Raw genomic sequence first — 22,326 nt, 5'->3', positions numbered from 1 at the left:
AGCAGGTCTCTGGACCAGCTGTAGGCCTATATGTGTTTTAGTACTTCTCTGTTTATTCTCTTTTGTTAAATAAATTCTTCAAAGACAACGGTTGGTTGTAACTCAATTATTTGCTCAACCCCTCACCAGGAATATAATTTCCACGACAGAAAGGACACACGTTAAATTAGATTTATTAAATGAATATGTGAAGTGTGACAGTGTATAAGCCTACATTTTTTTCTCATATCAATATTTCTTAATTAATCAATATTATTTCTTAAGCCCAATTCAATAACTATTACTTCTTGTCCTCATTTCATAAGCGGTAAATTGAGCGGAGATTAGGCTATTTTCTTTCTGGCAATTATTGTATGGGTTTCTAATGAAGTGGTTAACACCTAAAATGGACACGTTAACATGCTATTTTCTGTCGTCTGAAGACGTTCAATGTTGCTTTGTTAATAGGCTGTTTTAAGTCGTCTTAAGACACCCATTACTACTTGCTGCCAGAAAAAAAAAACTTCAAAATTTGCTCCTTTTAGGCTACTCTACAGTGTTTCAATCTAAATATCCAGTAGGCCTAATTGTCCCTATTAATTATTTTAATCAAAACAACTAATTATAACCACTGTTGTTTGTCAGTGTCTGGTCTACTACCAGTTCAGTTTTTACAGATTCTTCTATTTTTTCGCAAGGTGACAAAGTCAGGATCTGGGTCTGCTGTTGACCTTAAAGTGCGTTTCCCAATTATTTATGCTGTGTTTCTTTATGTGCAGAGCAATCGCTTATTTCAGTACAGGGCCTATTTCAGCCACAAAACACACCACAGGAAGAAACTCTACGGGGAAACATATCAAATGAACTGTGTTAATCAGCGCAGCGTTCACCATCCTCCAGATCTGAGGATTATTCGAATGAAATCTGGATTTGTGTTTCAGCACATGGGCCTAACAGCTGATCGGTCTGTTACGCAATGTAAATCCGATCCCAGCACTAAGTAGACCTTGCGGGCGCGCGGCAGGAGCGCCACAGGGTGAGCGCGCATGGTGTCTCCGCATGTGACGTAGTATTTCTTGTGCGGGAGTACGCGCTCGGCTCGTATGGGTACGGTAAGGGGATTTGCGGATCATTTGCCCAACTGCTGAGCAACCTGTTGTCTGAGATCACGGTAATATAGACATGTCGGGGGATAACGAAGAAACGCCGACGGCGGAGGAGACATTGATGGACGTGAAGGTAACCGTGCAGAGGATTTAACGTTAGCAGTGAAGCAGCAGTGACTTTGTTATAGCGGCCGCTACGTGAACGTTATACAGCTTAGCTTACTCACCCCGCGCTCCTTATTGTTGACATATCAACCAAAGCCGACTACTAAGCCCTGGTTAGAATAATTCATGTTATTTCTTAAAGTTTGTAACAACATTGCCTTACCGGTTAGCTGGCCTGCCGTGCCGGATGTTTGGTGTGAATGTCCGATATTAGCAGCTAATAGCTAACTGTCATGACATTCACATAGTGGCAAATCTGTAGCAGTTAGCTTAGCTGCTAACGTTAGCATAGCTCAAACCAACAGATTGCTGTAGTCGGTCTTGAAGCCCAGTAGCGTTAGCCATAATCCATAATTCCACTTTAGCTACCGCAGTTTGGCTTGCGGTTACATTGCTAGCTAGCTAACCGCCCTAGTATCAAACAAACCGATGGTTAACGTTATTTTTCAGCACATTTACAGGAGCGGTTAATTCCACCTGGTGGTCCAACCCGTTTAACTCCACAGTGTCTGCGAGGGGCTGTCGAGCAAACACCAGCCAATATATATTTTAATGTTGATATGGAGAACGTATACCAATACGAAGCAGTATTTAAAAGACGTTATTTACGTTACATGTACATACCCCTGTGGTTTGCTAACATTAATGTTGTAAATGTAACGTTACACCGTCTCTTTACTGTTGCATAATTGTTATTCAGACATGTATGGTTTTAGTAAAGGTTTTAGTATCTGATGTAGAAGGTCAGATTACATCTATACCGCAGTGCCGCCATCAACGCATGTTTTGGAGGGGGCCTCGGCACCTGGTGAATGTACTCTTGTTTATTTTGTTAATTAAGTGGTTTCCTTCCTCATCTGGATGTCTCACGCCTCCGCTTGTTTTTAGGAGATTCAGGACAAGGTGATCAGTCCTGAGAAGTCAGAGGAGGCTAAACTTAAGGCCAGATACCCAAATTTAGGAAACAAACCTGGGGGCTCTGATCTGCTTCGCAAACGCCTCCAGAAGGGGGTGAGTTATATCTTTGTCTGTTTGTCTGCAAAACATTCACCTAAGGGATATTTTCTGAACCCACTGTTGCCAGTTTATAAGTTACCTAAACTAATCCAGTTTGACAAAATATTATTAATTCAGGTTCCACTTACTAGACTTTTCCAGAGCATGCCATTTATATCAATGAGATCAGACAACGTTTTAGAAACACCTTTCAGTATACCACAGCACAAATCAACAACACAAACTGCAGTGTCCAAAATGATTGATTTAAACCCACACCACAACACTGTAACATTCAGGTAGGCAGGATTTATTGCAGGGATGTTTTTCTACCCTGTGTTACTTTTAGCTAGGTATACCTCTTAATAATTGTTAACTGAGTGTATAATAACACTGTCTCCATATATTTTAGCATTCCACCATCCCAGTATGTTGCTGGGATGGTGGAATGATTAGTACATAGACAGAAAACTAGAGGACAATCGTGATAAATGACCATTTATTTAAGTAAAAATGTGATTACAGCCTCTCAAATGACGGTTATGAGGGTTTTCATATGCTTGTAAAGCATAGCCAGGGAAAACAGGGCAATTTAAAGTGGTCACTTTAGTTTCTAGTAATAATTTGTTTTGTGCATTTACCATTATTATTTTTCTTTACATTTTGTTAGACTAAGTTATCATTTTAAATCTCCAACTAATCTAAGTGGATAAAGCAACTAATTAAACTGAAAACAGTCTTAAAAGTTACAAGTTGTTTAATTGGTTTTTTGATTCGTAGAACATTATTCAAATCCGTTATCAGGTAAAACAAACTAAACATTTGGTGATTACAGGCATACAAAGAGCAGCTTGCTTGGTTTGGTGAGACTAAGTAAACAATGTTATAACCTGTGCTGGACATTTGACAAAAGTTGTGACAATTTGAATTATTTGATTAATTGTAAAAATAATGAATGAATAATAATAATTACAACCCTAAACATATTTATCTTGCCCACCAAATAAACATATATATTGTAGCCTAAAAGTATGTGTAAGATTTGATAGATACCTTTGATTGCTGTTTGTAAACACAGGATTCAGAGTTTGCCCTGGCTCAACAAAAGAGAGAGAGAGCTAAAGCAGCGGTGGTGGAGCGAGCTTGAGAGTGAAAAATAAACAGAAATAAAATGTTGTTTTCTAATAACTGCCCAAACAACAAGGTGCAGCTCCCAAATGGAATTTGAGGTTGTTTTTTTCTGCAACGAACTAAGACTCCTCATCAACCAATAGTTTAGTCAGCAATTAGGGATGTGAAATTAATTGAATATTGATCATGGTTGCGATTATGGTTTCTAACAATTATAAAATTAAGTTAATCGAGGTAAAACGATTATTGTGCTAAATGCTGTTTCGCAATGACACTCGTTTTGTCTTGTGTTATAAATCCAGAGCACCATTTCCCTTACAGCGGCGCCTCCCGTCCCTCCCTGAAAGCCCAAACTCACTCTCATCCAGGCTGTTGCATGTTTACTTCAGCTCAAGCCAAGATTTCGGTGGTTATAACTGCTACAACTTGCCAGTCACCATCATTAGCTTAAGCCTATGGCATTCTTATGGCACTAATAAATTACATATTATTGATACTTATACTAAACCATGCATGTTCTGTGTTGCTTTACCTGGTCTGTACTTGTAAAATATGCTCGGTGTCCCTGTCTTCTAACATATTACTGGATTCATTCTTTTCTCACCTCGTTATGTTGCAACACTAAAATTGTACAGTGGTGTCAGGAGATGCCGTTACTTAAACCAATGGCGAGGAAAGTACAAATCTGGTAATACGTTAGAAGACGGGGACACTGAATATATATTTTACAAGCACAGACCAGGTAAAGCAAGGCTTAACAGACCGGGTTTAATCATATTTGATTACTGTTTCTTATGTCTTGGGCTGTTTGGGATTTTGGAATAATGCAAAATCAAATTTAGTATTTTTTTTAAATTAAGCATTCAATTTTAAAAGTTCAGTGAATGCATGATGTTTCCTAAGTCAATCTGTAAACGTGTTAAATAATCGTGACTATGATTTTTACCACAATTCAAGCAGCCCTAGAATCTATACACCGTTTGTTGGGAAAATCTTTTTTGTAAACAAAAATTTTGTTGTCATCCTCGTGTGCAATTAATTCCTCCGTGTATTAAAATCTTTATAACATTGAATGTTCACTCTGTCAGGAGCTCTCAGTATTCATGGGTTCTCGTTCTGTTACTTGTTCATAGTTTATACACACAGTTTTTAAATGTTAATCTTGTGCTTTTCTACAGCAAAAGTACTTTGACTCTGGTGACTACAACATGGCCAAGGCGAAGATAAAGAACAAGCAGTTGCCGACTGCTGCACCAGAGAAGGCCGAGATCACGGGTGACCACATCCCCACCCCCCAGGACCTGCCCCAGAGGAAACCTTCTCTGGTGGCGAGTAAACTGGCAGGCTGATGCACACACCGCCTCGACAGCCCCTGCATCCCCTACCCAGCCCTAACCCTCTCCACTCAAGTCTCAGAGCTGTAACATTTACCTCTCCCACAACTCACCGTACCACCTTTGCCTCTGCCCCCAACCCAACAGGAACCCATACTTAGCACCCAGCGAACTGGCTGGCAGACACCTTCAAATCCTGTTTGGCCCCTGTCTCTACTACCTCCTGTCCTTGTTTTTGTCCCTCGCTACTCCCCCAAACTGACTGCCCTTCTGTCATCTCTTACTTTTACATGTTCCTTTTTATTTTCTCTTTACTCATGTAAGATATGCTGAAAGACAGGATATGCTAAAAGACAGAGCATCCAAGTGTCAGTGTGATGAGCGGACTGTGACGCCTCTGTACAACTGATACCCCGGTATTTACCAGCTGGAGAGGAGTGAGCAGCAGAAGAAGCTGTGTCTTGTGTGGTTGGAGGGCTTTAGCATGGTCATCTGGATCCCTCAGTTTGGAAGTGTGTTTGTGTGTATGTATGTGTATACACTATACACATATAGTATACACATATATATATTTCCTTTTGTTTGGCACAGGGGCCGACGTCAGCCTTAGAAAGTTTTACATCAGATTTGTATCATTCACTGTATGTGATGGGCTAAATATAGTAATCAACAGATCGAGCTCAGTTTTGTTAACACTTTGATTGTGAACCGGGGGGGTATCCTAAAGGACCACACAGCTCCCAAAGATGAGCGTTGTTATGGCTACGTTCACACTACAGGCCTTAATGCTCAATTCAAATTTTTTTTCCCAGATCCGTTTTTTTTTTTTTTTTTGTGAGTTCACATTATTGTTTAATCAGACTTCAGTGTGAATTGTCCTTGGCCTGAAAGTGACCTGCATGCGCAGAAAAATAACATGACATCACACGCAGCAGCACGCTGTTGTACAGAAGTAAACAGAGCCACAGAGGCTAGCCACGGTTAGCTCATACTTACTAACCCTCTCAATTTTCACGGGAGAGTCCCGTTTTTCATTTGTCTCTCACGGGTCACATTTCTCCCAAATTATGACAAGTGTTCACAACTTTGTCTCTTTTACATTTCGGTTTCTGGTGCTGTACAACGCAACTGCCACACAACTCACTCCCTCTCTTTCTCCCCACTGTGTCCACACAGACAAGTAGCATGCGCATAACTGAAAAGAGAGCTGAAGCCCAGTGGATTTCAGGTGGAAGAAAGGGAATTTGTGAGTAGATGACAGCAAGGTAGAGGAAGAAGAAAGCCACATGTTTACAATGGCTTTTTGTGGAGCTTTTTTGTTCACCACAGCTCCGTCTACAGCAGGATTGTGACAACAGCTGCTCTAGAGTGACGTCAAAGTTGCATCAATTCCGACCTGAGTGTCCAGACTGAGGTCGCATTTAAAAAGATCCAATCTGTATCGGATTTGGACCACATATGAAAGTGGCCCAAATCCAAAGTGGAAAAATCAGATTCCATGTGACTTGGCCTGTTCATAAAAAGATCAGTTCTGAGTCGCACATGAACAAAAAAAATCTGATTTGGGTCGCATTGGCCTGCACTCTGAACGTAGCTTAATCCATTTTAATTCTTGAAGGTGCGCTGAACCCAGACATTTACACACACACTTAAAAGTTCAGGAGCAGCGTATGCGCACTGAGTGCCATGTAGGTGGTGCATTCAAGACATCTTGAAATAAGGAAGTGTTGTACTTTAAAGAGTGTAAGAGGAGGGGGGTGGGGTTGTTACTTTAGCTTGAACTACAACATTGAAAGTTTGCACTGCAATTGTGGTGTGCCATGCATTTCAACCTCAGATGACGACATAGTCCTCTCGTCGGCCCAAAGTTTCCATTTCCAAGTTGTCATGAATGAATCATCATCAAAGACTGAGTATATGGGACCTGAAAGCTAAATTCCTGTCTGTAGGGACCCTTCTTTGTGTACCGTATGCTGTGTAAGTAGACTGAATTTATGGTAAAAAACTGTTTTACTGTGAGCAGCTCTCAAATGCTGTTCTCAGACTTGGGAAAAGCCTTCTATAATCAAAAATTGAATTAATTTTATCTTAAAAATATCCTTGGCCCCGTAAAGTGCTTCTTTTTCAGGGTACTTGACTGGATGAAGCGTACCTGCGATGTGGTAAATCTAAGCTAGCACTACATCTGTCAGCGCTGTGCATGTATATGGCTGCCCTGCTGTCACTTTGTGCCATTTTGTTTTGTAAATAAAATAGTTTTGCAGAAATGTTTTAAAGTTGTGTCGTGTGTGTCATGTTGGCTTTGGTGTTTAGGCCATGTTGTATGTTTAAGGTACTTTAAATTGTTTCATCCAGGGGTTGTCAGATTCTGAGACTGGGCCGTCCCTCAAATAAAGCTTGGAAAAAGGTGCCTGCTGATACCCTCTTAGTTTACTTGCATAGTTTCACTCAGTTCCTGGATAGCTATGGTATCGTGATAATGTTATTTGATCCCTCAGATATTCAACAATTGTGCCAAGTTAGCCTAATATTGCTGTTTGATGTAACTTCAAAAAAAGGCCTGTTGTAAGGAATTTTATTATTTTCTGACTCTGAGAAAGAGTGAAATATCTCTCTATTCTACATCTCTTTAACCAAATCAGGCTCATTTATGCTGTGGATGTTGCCTACTTTTAATAACTAATATATTAGTTCACAGCCATTCACTGAGCCTCCCCTGAAAGAGCTTGAAGCCCCCCTGGGGCCATTGAAAACCCACTTATCAAATCATTCATTTGACCACAAAGCAGTTTTTTTATATTAATGGGTTTACCAAAATTCACTTTGGTGAGGAAAACAGTGTCTGTTTGTCTTCAATGTCTTTTTGCTGATTTTTTTAAAAAACGTGGTAGAGGACAAACTTTCACATACAGTTATGCAAAGACAATATTTTGAAGGTGCTTATATTTTATTCCTTAATGTGGTAATTTGACCAGTTTTGAGTCAGTCAGTGACACTTTCAATTTTCTAATCACAGAAGGTGCAATATTTGATTAGGCAAAATGTGTGTCAACATGCCATTTTATGTTAAATTAAATACTGTCATGCTGCCCTGGCCTACACATCATATTCTACAGACTTAAGAAAAAATCTTTATTTGGTACAGATCCTTGTTATGTTATAATAATTATCAGTTATGTTTCAAATCAGAATTGGAGATCTTTTTTATAATTTTCAGCCCTACTTAGCAGGGACATTGTAGTTGCATAATATTGTATTTTTTCCCTGCATTTTACCCATCTAGTTTTTACTTTTTCTTAAATGTTTGAATGCATTTTGCTGACTTTCTTTCCCCCCCTTTTTAGCAAATGTATCAGGAATCATATGTAATAAAATTTCTTAGAATACACTGCTATCCAACCATGTACACATAGCAAAAAATCTAAAATGACAATTTGTACTCAATAACAATATGTTCAATAAATCCATCCATCCATCCATCGTCAACCGCTGGAGCCAATCCCAGCTGACATCGGGCGAAAGGCGGGGTACACCCTGGACAGGGGGCCAGTCCATCCCAGGGCATGTTCAATAAATGTTTGATTTAATTCATTTGAATCACAAGTAAATCAGCACTGCATTTTTCTATTAAGATATTTATTCTGTTAAGGAAGAGGGACTGAAAAATGTAATTTTACTCATGCGTCTATGTTGAAAAAAGATTTTATCATTATTCTCCCTCAGATTTTTTAAGTGATCCACTGTTTGGCATAAAGTGTTTGTTCTGACCATAAAGAATACTGTGTATATATATAATTTCATTCAGGAGCAAAAATCAGCCTTTAAACTTAAAAAGAAATAATGATGTGACATTTATCGTAATAATTGATTGATGATTTGGGGATAATTTACTTCCATAACAAGTCTTCTTTCAGAGTAGCAGAAAGAAGACGCCCCAAATATACATTTAGGTGTTTATTTTGCTACAGTTTGTCTCAATTCCTCTGCAGATTGCTCTAAATTCACTAACATTTAGCATTAGATACTGCCTCATTATAGAAAACCTGTAATACAAAAATAATTGTCTTATTGTAAGTAGTTAACCGGGGAAGTTTTATATCTGTTAGGTTGTTCGCCTGTTCACCTGTAGTGTCTTGCAAAATTTATGGAATTCTACAACACATTTCTTTAAAGGCTGTTTTCTCAAAATTATTTTTTCCTCATCCTCTGTGCCTGAAATCTCAACTTCAGTAGCACCTAAATACACCAAACTTTCCAGATTTATTCCCAAGTATAATCTGAATGTTTCTACTGAGGGGGTTGTTCATATATCATCCATAGCTTGAATTATAGAACTTTTTATACCCCAAAAAATAGAAATCCAAAATTCCCTCTGCAAAAACATTTGAGTCTATTATGGCAACAAAATTAAACAACAATTTTGAACCTGACTTAATCCAGTGTTCAGATTTCAATTCTTTAAATAGATGCAAATGATCGCATATTTCATTAGATACTGCCTCATTTAAACATATTTCAGAAAACCTGTCATACAAAAAATAATTGTCTTAATCTATGTAATCAACTGGGGAAGTTTGATGTTGATATCTGTTAGGTAGTTCACCTGTCTCTCTAAATGGAATTTTACAGTACATATATTTAAAGGTCGTTTTCTGAAATGGATTTTTTCCCCCATGATTTTTCCAAAAGACTGCACATAGTTTTTCCTTCAATCTCCACTTCCGTAGCACTAATATTATTCACAGCTTGAATTATAAATCACCCCCTCCCCCCAACCACCACCAAAACATGACGAAAATTATGATTTATGGGGTAAAAAACGAGATTTTCAAAATCCCCTTTGTAAAAACATTTGAGTCTCATTTCTCAACAAAATAAAACAGATCAGATTTCATTAGATACTGCCTCTTTTGCATTTCTAAACATACAATTTCAGAAAACCTGTAATACAAAAAAAATATTGTCCTAATGTAAGTAATCAACTAGGAAAGTTTCGTAGTGATCTTTATTAATTAATATGTTTACCCTATTCACAAGCAGTGTCTCGCCGAAAAAAAGTACGATATAGAGGTGTCATTTGTATCCACTTAGGTTTGTTCAGGGCAAAAAATAAGTTTTTTTGTTGGTGTATTTTCAGCCTTTGGCCGTCAGGGGGCGCAGTTCTCCAAGCGGGCAGCAGCAGCAGCCCTCCTCTCGTTTGGCTGAATCACTTCATCCATCGTACCCAGAATGCAAAGTGAGACACCGAAACCTCAGCAGCAGCAGCAGCAGCAGCCCTAAACATTTCAGGGTATCATGGCGACGAGTGCCACGGCTTCCCCTTGAGCCTCTGCAGCAACACAGAAATTTCTTTCCTCTGCTACATCAAAGCACGCAGCGAGTCTGATGCGGCGCGGAGACCTGCCGGAGTTTTAGCCCAGACTGGAGAAAGGACATAGCGAGAGACCGTCATGGCAGCGTCGGAGCTGTACACAAAGGTAAGACAAGTGGATGTTTATAGCTGAGTGCTCGCACGTCGGCTAAATACGTGTGTCTTCGGCGTCTTGCAAAACGCTTTTAAATATCCAGAAGGTCCTGTCAGTAAACATGCTGACGCTTGGATGGGAAAAATGTGTCTTTCTGACAGCGAGCGTGGCGCTGGCTTTAAAAAAAATGAATGAAAATGGGGTTTAAACCAGGTTTAAGCCCCCCCCCAAAAAACATGTTGTTTTGATGTGTTTGGCTGTTTAAATATAGATGTGTGTTCAGCGCTGGAATGGGTGCAGCTGACAAAAAGACAACAGATGCGGCAGGGAGTCGTTTTTGTTTCTACAGTCGTCCTTTTTCACATTTAAAAACAAAACCAGGTGTATTTTAACATTTGTCACCTTGTTCTTTCATTAAAACCAGATATCTTGTTCCCCCGGGCCTTCATATTTTACAGCATCGGCCCACTGGAGGCTAGGGGGGGGCAGGATGATGCAAAGGCGGTGCCAGCCATGATGGAGGCGCTAGGTTTTTACTACTGTGAACCATATTATTTAGCGTTACTTCAAACCTGCGCATTAACCTTGTGTTAGTGTTTTATTTTGATGGTAGCGCGTGTCTGAGGCTCCTGACACGGCTTGTGAGCCGAGTCCTGCAGACCGGGTACCGCTGATGCTGCGATTAGCGCCGCATCCGGACAGTTTAGCATCCTTTGTAGCATCCAGGATGTTTAGAGGCCCTGAAGCCTCCGTGCAGCTTTATAGCAAGCAAATGCTCACTGAAGACTGTATGATATGCTGCCCGAGAGGCCCACAAGGTCACACGGTCTGCTGCTGCTGTATTTCTATTATTGTAAATGTGAAACCAAGTAAAGAAAGAGGCCAGTGTGTGTGTGTGTGTGTGTGAGTGAGAGTGAGAGAGAGAGAGAGGCAGAAGGAGATGAGTCACCCATCCCCCCTACTTTGAAAGCTGGTGTGACCAGCTTGAATAAGGTTGTGGTGGAGGGGAAACGTGACAGTGTGTGTGATGATAACGACTGCTTTTGAAATTCCATTTTAAATCCGTACCAAACAGCAGCACTGCAGTGTATTTTTAATTTGAACCACTCTACTTTCAATTGGGTTTTGTTGTCCTTTAGATTAGCGTAGACAAGTGTTCAAAGGCCAAGTCTATGAAACCGATGAGATCTGAACCCTGTGTCAGCCAGCGGTCACTTTGCTGACCGCGTTCCCGCCGGCTCCTGGGAAGCTGTTTTCTAGCTGACCCTGACCTCTGATCTCTAAAAGAGAGAGGAAAACAAAAAGGCGAGTGTTGCATTTAGTGCTCGAAGAAATATTCAGTTCATTGATCAACAGAAAGTGGCAACAATTTAAGCAAAACCTCACTGGTTCCTGCTTCTTAAATGCGAACGTCATCCATAAAATTAAATTAAATCCTTTTTGGTTGTTGTCGGTTGGACAAAACATGAAATTTGAAGACACCATCTTTGTCTTTAGGAACTTGTGATTGGAAGTGTGAAGTGAAACTTATCAGAGCTGTGCACAAAGGTAAAATAAGCGTATATTTATATTTTGATAGGTGGTTGCAAGCAAGTCACTGTGCTTTTTTTCTATAGTAACTGTTCTGTCCGCATGTTCAATGTCCATGCCTTTCAATTTTCAGGATATCCTTCCAGTCTAGTAAGATTTTTTTGCTGTCTTCCTAATGGTGGTGGTTTTAAATGAATGACAATGGGTTTGAAACCACATAAACTTGCAGTGTGATGAATAGATTCATCTATAATGAAAACAACAGTTAGTTGCAGACATTTGCTGCTTTTAATCTCTTTTAGCAAAAAGGATGTGCTTAAGTAGCACCCAGGTGTGAAATTACAACCAGCAACCATCAACAAAATCAGAGTGGTTTTTTTTATGAAGGTGCTAAATTTCTTTCCTCTGCCAGTAGGATTTGGCTTGTAGCCAGCCGTCAATTTGGCTGTCTTCTTCCATAAGAATCATGTTGGGCGTTAAATGGTTTTAACTTTGGGTGTACATGTCAGTGAAGCTTGGGGAAGAAAAAGTTTGTTTCTACTTTGAATGGTGCAGTGTGTTTTTAGAAGTTGGCCTCTGATGTCAGACCTCTCTCTGTGATTTTCTTTTCCAACACAGGGGTGGAAAACACTCTGTCCTTTGTGCGTTTGAGTCAGCCTTATAGAAGCTTATTGAGGGGAGCTGAACTGCTTGGTTAACATGCACAAACGCACACAAATACACACACACAGGATCGGATTCTGCTCCAATATACGTTTGGCTCCCGTCTGACCTGATGCGTTATAGAGAGGTGAGTCAGAGGTGAAGGTACATTTTGTAGGTTAGAGGACAAAGCTACAATAGTAAACATTCTGCAAAAAAAAGAAAAGAAATCTGTATTTTTTTATTAGATTTAATTCAGTCTGCTCCATCCGCCTGAGCCAAATAAAGTAAGTAAATCAAATCAGGCTCAAAACTAGTAAGAGATCGTGAATGTGAATGAAGTGCGGTATAACTAAAAGCAGAGGCCGACGAGAGGGAGGATATTCTAATGAAAATGGCAGTGAGGCAGTGCTCCATTAGATGACTCAGAGATGGAAAAGCTATTTAACACACAACCTGAGTCTCAGAAATTCATATTGCATTTGGGTGTTTTGCTGTTTTGTTTATTTAGTTATTCATTACCTGAAACTGGAAGGAAAACGATTCCCTTTTCACAAAAAACTCGCTGTGTAGAAAAGTCATGTAGAGATGTGTTGCGTCTGGGTGCAGTTCAGACAGCCTTGATTTGTCCGTATAAGTGAGTTTAGCAAGTGAGTGTATTGCAATACGCGGTGCTTTCATCACTCAAAAGACCTCTGTGATGAAACTATGTACAGGTACACTCCTGCCACAGTATCACACGACAGTTCATTGCAGTGTTGGTGCCAGTGTATCGGCGAGTATTTCTGTGTATTCTTGCAGTAATTGTGCTGTGATTGCATGATCGCACAGCATTTGTCCCACCTCTAAAGGGTCTAGTCAGAGTGACTGAATCCTGAGCTAAAAGAGCTGCTCGTGGTACAGGGATGGGAGACTTTAGGGTAAATCAGAATTGAGTCATACGGGTCAGAAAACAGTAGTCGGTTGAAACTTTTCAGCATGTTGCACATATGGCCACACGCCATCATGGCGATGTGAGGGAGCGAGTTTTGTCATGGACAGGGAAACACCTGCCGTTACATCGCTTGTTGGTGTGTTACTGAAAGCACTGCATGCTTGACCATTTCGACCCGTAGGGAGCAGTGCCACAGTGGTATTTTGTGATTTAGTGTACATTTAATTTGCATCACACTTAATTTATCCATCCCTAATTTTTTGAGAGCATGGACGGTCAGTCCACCACTTTGGTCCAGACTGAAATATCTCATCGAGCGCTTCCAGTAACTTTTCATTTTTCCTGTGAAACATCTCAACATCTACTTGATCCACATAATTTCCTTCAGACATTCGCGTTGCCCCCTGCATGACTTGTAATGACTTTGCGGTCCTCTGACTTTCCATCTAGCGCCATCATCATGTCAAAACTTTTAATTTTCCCAATACTTTGGTTTTATAACCAAATACCTGCAAAACTAATGACATTCACATGAAGCTCAGCTGTACTTTGTATTTGGTGCAAATGAGCCGATGTTAGCACGCTAACACACTAAACAAAGGCGGTAAACAAACATGGTAAACAAATTTCATATCAGATCACATAGGACTTTATGCTTTGCTTGCTAAATGTGTCATCTCAGCTGCATCCGGTGACGAGTTTTACATGATCTGATGTCAGTGGTTTATTTTTTTCTCCCTAGCTCTAATTGAGAGCGTGTGCATTAGATCGCTATGATAACCAAGTGAAGGTAATTACGTAGTCATGTTGTATATGCTCTGGCATGTGGTCATCGCAGGCCTGTCGAACACAGACAAACACACCAAGAGGAGGGCCTCATGTTTATGGCTAAAATAGTGATTACTACTGTTCAGTGTGGTGGTGCAGCAGTTATTTCTTGTGATGATTTGGGGAACAAACCTTTAGCATTTAGTTTCAACATTGTTTCCAATATGCATCTGGAATCCTAAAGTAATTGAAAAGTGTCGTAAATACACAGCGCATACAAACAAGTATTAGGTTTAGAAACAAACATTTGGATTAATGTTTGGATATTGGAACAAGTCATTTTCTCACTCTTGAGAATCCGTCGGCCTCACAACTCATGTGATCGAGACAGGAAGCCGGGGTGTTTGATAGACAGCAGGGATGGCCAGTCATCTGTCACGGGGCAATGAAGGCTGGGGGACGTCGGTGAACGCTGCCTGTGTTTGCAGACACAATAGGAAGGTTTTCATCTATCCAGCTAGTGTCTGGTCTTGTGGCGCATGTGGCTGGAGGCATCCAGGAAACCAGCAGACTCGCAGCATGAGCTAGAGACTTCATAAAGCGGCAAGATGAACCGGGAGTTGGAGTATATGTTTGTCCAAGTAAGTCTTTGCCTCTTTTAAGCTTTCAATTCTCGTCCTGTCCCTCCATTTATTGATAAAGTAGACATGTAGCCAAAGAAAATTGTTAAAGAAGATGCTCATTGAATCCAATTCTGAGACGTTGAAGGAGAAGCTCATTTCTCTTTTTAGCTATATGTGGTTCTTGAAGTGATCTGTAAGTTCTGGTCTTGAATTTGGTTAACCAGTTCTCAGATGTGCAGCATGGAGCCCCTGTCCTGGCACACCCTTCTTCTAGATTCATCTCTGTAGAACAAAGTTGTGTAACTAAAATTAGCAAGGCAGCAACAGTGTAGTGACAAATCAGATTTAACCTGAGCTATGTTTTGGTATCCGAATAACAGCACAATCTTTGTTACAGATGGTCATAATGTAATAAGTGGAAGTAGTTTGTAGCTTGTTCCAACTTTTGTAGGACAGCATGTCTGGCTTTGCAGGTTAGGACGTTGTCTAGTTGGTTAGATGGGAAAGCAGTATGTTCTCCTATTGAATGATAATCCAGCAGCATGTTTAGTGTCCTTTGTTGTATGTAGGAGCAAAAAAAAAGAAAGTTTTAGAAAACATAGATTATAGTGTCCCTGAAGAGCTGGTTAGCTTAGCGTGGCATTTTTTCTATTTTGTGTTTGCGTATCTTCTCCTTATTGATAGAACTATTCAGGCCCACAGCCTGGCACTGATTCTCCTACCCCAACATAACATATAGAAGTGAGCTACACTACTCCAAGAGTCAGCATTGACTAAACTAATGCGATTAGGTGCTGGGCAGCGTCACAGCTTCTTAGTAAGCGACTCTGATCATTGGCACGCTAGCAGTGCCAAGAGTCTAGTTAGGGATGTTGTGAGACTAGCGCTGATTCTGTCCAACCAAACTCTCAACCGGCGCTATGGTCTCTATATCTTGGCATCATGCTGCGTCTGCCCAGCTGAGCAGAAAAACAGCAGATTCTCACATGAGGGGCATCATGTGACGAGGCTTCTGCAGTCTGGGACTCCATTGACGGCTTTACTGAGAATATGTGAGCAAAACACTTCTCGCATACCGCTGCAGCTGTCTAGGTAGTCACCTCTGCCAGACCGTATTGTAAACTGTTTTTAATCCATTTGACCTTGACTTACTTTTCTCTTAATTTCTCTTAAGTAAAACTGTTATTTCATGTTTAATGTATCAGTCACGTTGAGGCCTTTTATATTTGATTCTGTAATATTTGACTGAGCAATAATCGACTGATCCAGCCAGATTACCACATTGTATTATGCCATTCACATACAGTCTCAGTATTGTCGAGGGTATGGGACAGTCCTTTCAGTGCTGCCTAAAAGTAAACTTGGCAAGTCTTGGACTCTTTATGAAAGTAGTAAAGATGGCTCATTGTCCACTAAAGTTTTTCTGAGTTTTGTAGACTTAATGCAATATAATATATACTATATATATTTTTGTGGAGAGTTTTTTACCTTTTCATTTGATAGACCAGCCAAAGAGAGAGAGAAATAGAGACATGTAGCGAAGGGAGGGCTGGAATCGAATCCAGGCCGCTGACTTTGTATATGGTGCACATGCTCTTGGTGAGCTAACGGACACCCAGTAGTAATAGTCCTAATGCAAAGAGCAACTCACTTTTGGAAATCTGGCAGAAATCACATGAATGAACAGGTTCTAATTAGGAAAGATTTCCATGTAAGTAGTCAGATAAGTGTTGACTTACGGAGAAAACCCTGGGAGGGTCCGGAGGAGTCACAGCAGGCCAGGGTGACTCCAGTCCAAGAGTGAAAGCTCAGAGCTCAGTATTAGCTAAGCTAATCTGCTGTTGACTTTGTCATGGATTTCTCATGGATGCCCCGCCCTGTGGGCACAGCCCTACACCCCCAACACACACGTAGACACCTACTGCACGTGCACATATACATCACACACACGCTGTCCTCATGTCTGCGACCTTGGTCTTCTTCTAGTGTCTTTGCAGTAGAATCAAGAGTGAAGGGGAGTTCGATTTACAGCTGAAATAAATGTGACTTTCGTGGAAATCTTAACTGTAAAAACATGCAGTCCTGAGATTACAAACATCTTTGACCTCCATGTTGTGGTGCTCAGGTTTTGGATGGAATCGGTTTAATCTTGCATTTTTATTAATGTAAACACATCCATAATGAGTGTTTCCTAACCTCCTGATATTTGTCCATGTTCAGTGTTTCCATCTGTGGTTCAGGATGAGAATTAAGACAAGTAGAAGCGTTTGCCATCGTGTTAGCAGTCGTTGCAGGAGTGGTAACCTGGAGCCATATGTGAATATAATGAAATCTCGGTGTAGTTGACCGGAATAAGATTAGCCGGTGTTAAACCCCGAGTCAGCCTAATCAGGTCCTGATCCTTGTAGTTAAACCAGGATAAGCATCTGGCCAGCCTTGTACCTTCAGGAGCAACCTTCCCCTTCTTTAAACTGACCTGCTGACATCCACGGTGAGGGACAGTGTACACTAGTTCATTATGTGTCATTAAATACTTGATGTGTCAGAAAACCAGTGCATTGCTGCTGGAACACTGTCATTGCTAATTCAGCAGTGTCCTCCAGTTTTATTGATATGATGCATGTTTGCTGTAATGAACTGGTAAATAGTACACCAGTTGTCCATGGGAATCCCTTATGAGTTGAGTACTATCCCATATCTGGTAGATTGTGCATGCATTGTAGTGATTTTGAGTGGTAATAAAAAGTAAAAATAGTGATTTCAGCCTTCAAAATTAAAATGTTGAGCAACAATCTTGTGAGCATAAGATGTAAGCATCTTCAGTGCAAAACAATGCAAACAAAGTATCGTTTGATATCAAATAATGTTGATGAGATGCCAGAAGCGCAGTGACTTTAAGTCTTTTCTTACAGTCGGCGAGGGTAATTACTGTAAATAGTAACTGTCAACCCTCTCAGAATGATGAGTATGAGTCCAGCCCTATGATCTGTTCACATTAAAGAGGCACTCCATCGATTTTACAGTTTCCTCATCGTGCGGAGTCCCAGGCTGTGACAACAGTTGTAAAATGTCTTGTGAGCCTCTGGAGGAGCTTTAGGAAGTTTTACAAAAATAACCCTGATGATGTCACAGTGATGTCATCGGGGTTCATCATCTTGGGCTTGGAGACGACACATTTGAAGCAGAGAAACCTGTGTTACAAGCTGGATTTGTGGACACTGAAAGACACTTCTTTTCCAGACAGGTAAGAAGGTGTAAATAAGGTAAAGAAAGACTATAGTGAGTTGCAATATGGGAAATGTAGGATCCAGTGTTTTTGGAGCTAGACCCATACTAAGGACTAAAAGTCAGGATAGCTCGGCCTCTGCTGCCTCAGCCTAAATCTGTTTGGTGGGAATCCCTCAACCCTATGGAAGTCCAATACTAAATTGCCGTGGTACCTCTTTAATCTAGTGTAATAACCAAATCAGTGGTTACTTGACTGTGTCTACGCTGCGTTTTCCTGAAGTTAAAGAAAAGCAATTAAGCGTGTGTTTAAGGCAGGATCACACTGAATACATTCATTATGTCACCACTCATTTCAAATAGGACATCTGTTACTAACTGGATGTGAGATGGAAGTTGATGGTGTTGCATTGTTTGCTCTCCATGTTGTAATTCAAATCTACTGAACAGAATGTAACTGGTATTATCTTTTTTAGTTTTATCGCTATCTCTTCTTGAGCACATTAATAACATAGAAAGGACGTGACTCTACCATAAGTGTGTGACCACACCCAGTGCCCCGAGGTAAAGAATAATTACAGACCTACAAACAAAATGTAGCCTCTCACTGGCTGCTTGGGTGTGTAGACTCATGCATGCGGCTTATGTCGGGGGAGCTCAATGCAGAGACACTTTAGTCATGTGATTTCTGATGTCACAGATGCTCTGGCGTCTTTTCTCCTTCTTTTTCGTCACCCCGCTCCTCTTCGTGTGCCGCCCATAACACACCAGCGTGGCCATCATCCATCCCTCTGTAAGCCTACAGAGAGGCTGCTTTCTGACTCATCACATTTTTTTCTCTGCAGCCTTCACTTCTTTTTTTTCAGCTTGTGTTTCATTGTGGACGATTATGTCCTTGAAACATGTAAATGTCTATCGGTGTGTGTGTGTGGTTGACTTTCATCCTTCATCTCTCCTCTGTTTTCCGATCCCAAGGGAATGTGTTGGTCTATAAATATGATTCATAGCCTCTGCTGCTGCATTATGTTTCTCTCTATGTGTGTGTTTGTGTTTTGGTCCAAGAGGAAAGAAAATAAATGAAATGGGTAGACTGATGGCATCTTTCAGAGTTAACTAATTCAGGATCATCGTGCTTGACACCTACTTGTGTGTGTGTGTGTGTGTGTGTGTGTGTGTGTGTGTGTGTGTGTGTGTGTGTGTGTGTGTGTGTGTGTGTGTGTGTGTGTGTGTGTGTGTGTGTGTGTGTGTGTGTGTGTGGATGGGTATGAGGATCAGGAAGTGTGCTCAGTAGCACAGTGATGTCTCTGTGAGGTGTGATGCTGCTCAGAACTCACTGATGCTATTTTTAGCCTCTGTCCTCCTCCTCCTCCCTGTCTCTCCCTCTCTTCCCTTTTCTCTCTCTCTCTCTCTCTCTCTCCCTCTCTCCATTGGGAGGCTGGATGCTGGGACAGTCTCCTGTGGGGACCAAAAAACAACTAAGGAAATGGTGGAATGGGTAGAGTGATTGAGAAGCAGGCACTATGTTTGCCTGTATGTGTAAATATAAGCCCATGGTATTCAGTTGGCCCATTTTGTTCCCTATTAAGTAGCTTGTGCTAAAGAAATGCAGTTAGCATCTAACCAGAAATGCAGAAATATAGTGTTTTTACAGATTGATTGTAGTTGATAGTTGTGCCAAATTTTACAATATGTACACCGTGTTAACTGAGAGGCTGCTAAGACCAGTTCTGTTGCCCACTCGCAATGCTCCGGCTCTGGTGCTAATTCCGGTGCCTCTCCCCTTCAGTATTCCCAGGTGGGTCGCGTGCTTGGGGCCTAAAAACGTCCTCCCCTCGGCAGTCCAAAGCTCCTGTGCTGGTGGTATAAACAAACACCAACACTCCCACAGTGTTTTGAGCTCCCAGGCCAGGTAGAGACAGCTAATTTGACCGCTAACTGAGCTAACCAGCTAATGGCAACAGTGCTGTGCATGTATAATAAAACATCTTAATTGTTAATACATCTTTATATATCCATCAGCAGTGTGCTCCAGTAAATGACTTCTGTGTTACATTAGAAAAGCTCTGTGTTGTAACAATCCCCTGATACTTTTCGTAAAAAAAGACATGCCTTGGGTAATATTTTGAAACACCAGTTTTAACTTGCGACTGAAGAGCAGATAGATAAATAAATCTGTCAGTTTTGGCAGGCAGATGTAAATACAACATTTCCAAACATTGTCATAGAAGGAATGTGTTTTAATGTAAATGTTGTATTACTATTGCTATTTATTGCACAGATTGTTTATTGGCAAATGAAAGTGCTTATAATAGAAATTGCAACAATTTAAATGTCGGTTCAGTTGTTTTCATTTAATCTATTGTAATTGGAAAAAAAGCAATCTCTAATTAGGAGTAAAACAGCGATGTTTGACGTCGCAGATATCTTGGGTGTTTGACTGCACACATACAAGCAACACAACACTCATTATCTCTCTTTCTGAAAATGCATTTGCATCACACTTATATTCATATCAGCATATGTGCCTGCTGATAATTAACAAGAAATCTCGGCACGTCAAAGAAATGTTTATTGTAATTTTACCGTGTCACCATTACACAGTCCAACAGGGAACTCACAAGTTTAGTTTTAAATGTTAAATGTCATTACATACTGTATAGTGGTCCCAGTTCTTATAAAACTGAATTGAAGGGAATTGGATGAAAAATGTGTGTTTAAGTCGTCAGGTTATATTTAAAAAAAATTTTTTTTTATTTATTTTATTAAACTCTCATTGTAATTAACACACTGTCAGCATTACAACACACACCTCTTGCCACCTCATTAGTTTGTCATTTACGTTTTGCCTGTATATTTCCATAGGCCTTGACTTCTTTTCAGTTTTTCAGATTTGTCTTGCACAGCCTGCCTTGCTTCTTTTGTAACTGTCACTCAATGGCAAACCTAAACCACACGGTGCACTACCTAACCACACTGATCACAGTGTTTGGTGTTCCTGCAGGGGTGGGGAGAGAGAAAAGGATTAGAGAAAGAGAAAACTGGGACAACCTGGGGGCTTGGTGGGGGTGGAGCTGTGAAGAAAACCACTTGAATAACGCTTTCGAACACGTCCATTAAGGCTCTGTATTCACAGATGACAAATAGATTTGATATAGTTTGTTTCTGGCGCTCAGTTTTAAGAGGTTACAGAATAATACTCAGGTATTGGGGTCAACAAAACTAGAAACTTTGTCTTTGATTTCTGCGTTCTTTCTCCTTCGTCCTCTGAGAGCCTGTAGCTGCCATTTCACACCCGTACTCTCCTTAATACGAAGAGCAAGAGACAGGCAGACTGTGAGAGAGGAAGGATGAGGGTGTGTGTGTGACCATGATGTCATGATTCAGATGATTGGTAGTGAAGCAGCAGGCCAAATTAACCAGTTTCTCCCCTGTTGTGCTCTTCTACAATGAGGTCTTTCTCTCTCGCCTCTGTGAAATCGTCCTCAGCAGTTTATGTAAGGAAGCCAAAAGATGCCACGAAATCGATGTTGGGCTTCCAGACAGATTCTCGTCATGTGCTTCAGTTGCCCAAGTCCTCATAAGAAAGTGTCATTCACATTATATTATAACTTCAGTGTATGTGTTCATAATGCTCTTAGTGTTTGAAATAAATGAGGCTCAGCAAAGTGAAAATCCTCATTCATGTTGAGATTATTACAAACACGTCAAAGCTTTAGTTTCCAAACCCCTGAATAAGGCTTTAACAAAGACAAAAAGATGAGGAGTTTTATCTGCTTTCTTTTATGAGAGTTATCATTTATTTACGCCATTGATTCATTTACAAAACTAAGTGGATAGAGTCTGTTCTCTGTCTCTTTCAGCTTATGTGATTTCAGATATACTGCAAAACAACTTTCAGTGTTGTTTAACTGCTGACTTTTGTCTTCACATGCGCACACACACACACACACACACACACACACACACACACACACACACACACCCGCCCACTGCAGGCCTCATCTGTCTGGGTTTGTAAGGCCACATTGCGATTCTCTCAATCCTCCAATCGCTGCACAGGCATCCGGCAAACCATTAGAAGTAAGTTTTTTGCGTGTGTGTGTGTGTGTGTGTGCGCGCGCCTGTGCATCTATGTTTGTGAGCTGGATTCCTCAGCCATGTGACTGCCAGTGTTCATCACTGTTATTCCACATGTCTGTGATCAGCTGATTGCCTCTGGTCACAAGTCTGTAAGGCCTGAAACAGTTTTATAGTGAACGTGTGTGTGTGTGTGTGTGTGTGTGTGTGTGTGTGTGTGTGTGTGTGTGTGTGTGTGTGTGTGTGTGTGTGTGTGGAGTTTAAGTTATGACCGCACAATATCCACAATCAGCTATTTGTTCAACAGTTTGTTCCCACAACTTAACTGACCATTACGAGCCATGTGCTCAC

The 22,326-nt window shown here is 40.7% G+C and overlaps 2 protein-coding genes across 9 annotated transcripts in view; both read left to right on the top strand.

The window, feature by feature from the left end:
- The first annotated feature begins 1,051 nt into the window (after positions 1-1,051).
- On the top strand, positions 1,052-6,987 carry LOC119890193 (cAMP-regulated phosphoprotein 19-like). The gene is made up of 3 exons (XM_038701323.1): positions 1,052-1,218; positions 2,139-2,261; positions 4,556-6,987. The coding sequence occupies exons 1-3, from the start codon at positions 1,162-1,164 to the stop codon at positions 4,724-4,726; spliced, it is 351 nt and encodes a 116-aa protein (XP_038557251.1). The 5' UTR covers positions 1,052-1,161; the 3' UTR covers positions 4,727-6,987.
- Positions 6,988-9,909: 2,922 nt separating this feature from the next.
- myo5aa (myosin VAa) overlaps positions 9,910-22,326 on the top strand; it is a 51,668-nt gene continuing 39,251 nt past the window's right edge. For 3 of the 8 annotated variants that reach the window (XM_038700895.1, XM_038700896.1, XM_038700894.1), the window contains exon 1: positions 9,910-10,188. In XM_038700895.1, coding sequence (XP_038556823.1) covers positions 10,162-10,188 — 27 coding nt within the window. In that variant the 5' untranslated portion in view covers positions 9,910-10,161. The remainder of the gene's footprint in view (positions 10,189-22,326) is intronic. The other 5 variants (XM_038700900.1, XM_038700898.1, XM_038700897.1 and 2 more) reach the window with 4 other exon arrangements.

This window comes from Micropterus salmoides, unplaced genomic scaffold (genome assembly GCF_014851395.1).
Source record: "Micropterus salmoides isolate LMB-PRFRI ecotype aquatic unplaced genomic scaffold, ASM1485139v1 Ms_hic_scaffold_6, whole genome shotgun sequence".
Lineage (NCBI taxonomy): Eukaryota > Metazoa > Chordata > Actinopteri > Centrarchiformes > Centrarchidae > Micropterus > Micropterus salmoides.
The sequence above is the reverse complement of the archived record's forward strand: the minus strand, read 5'-3'. Positions and strand labels throughout refer to the sequence as shown.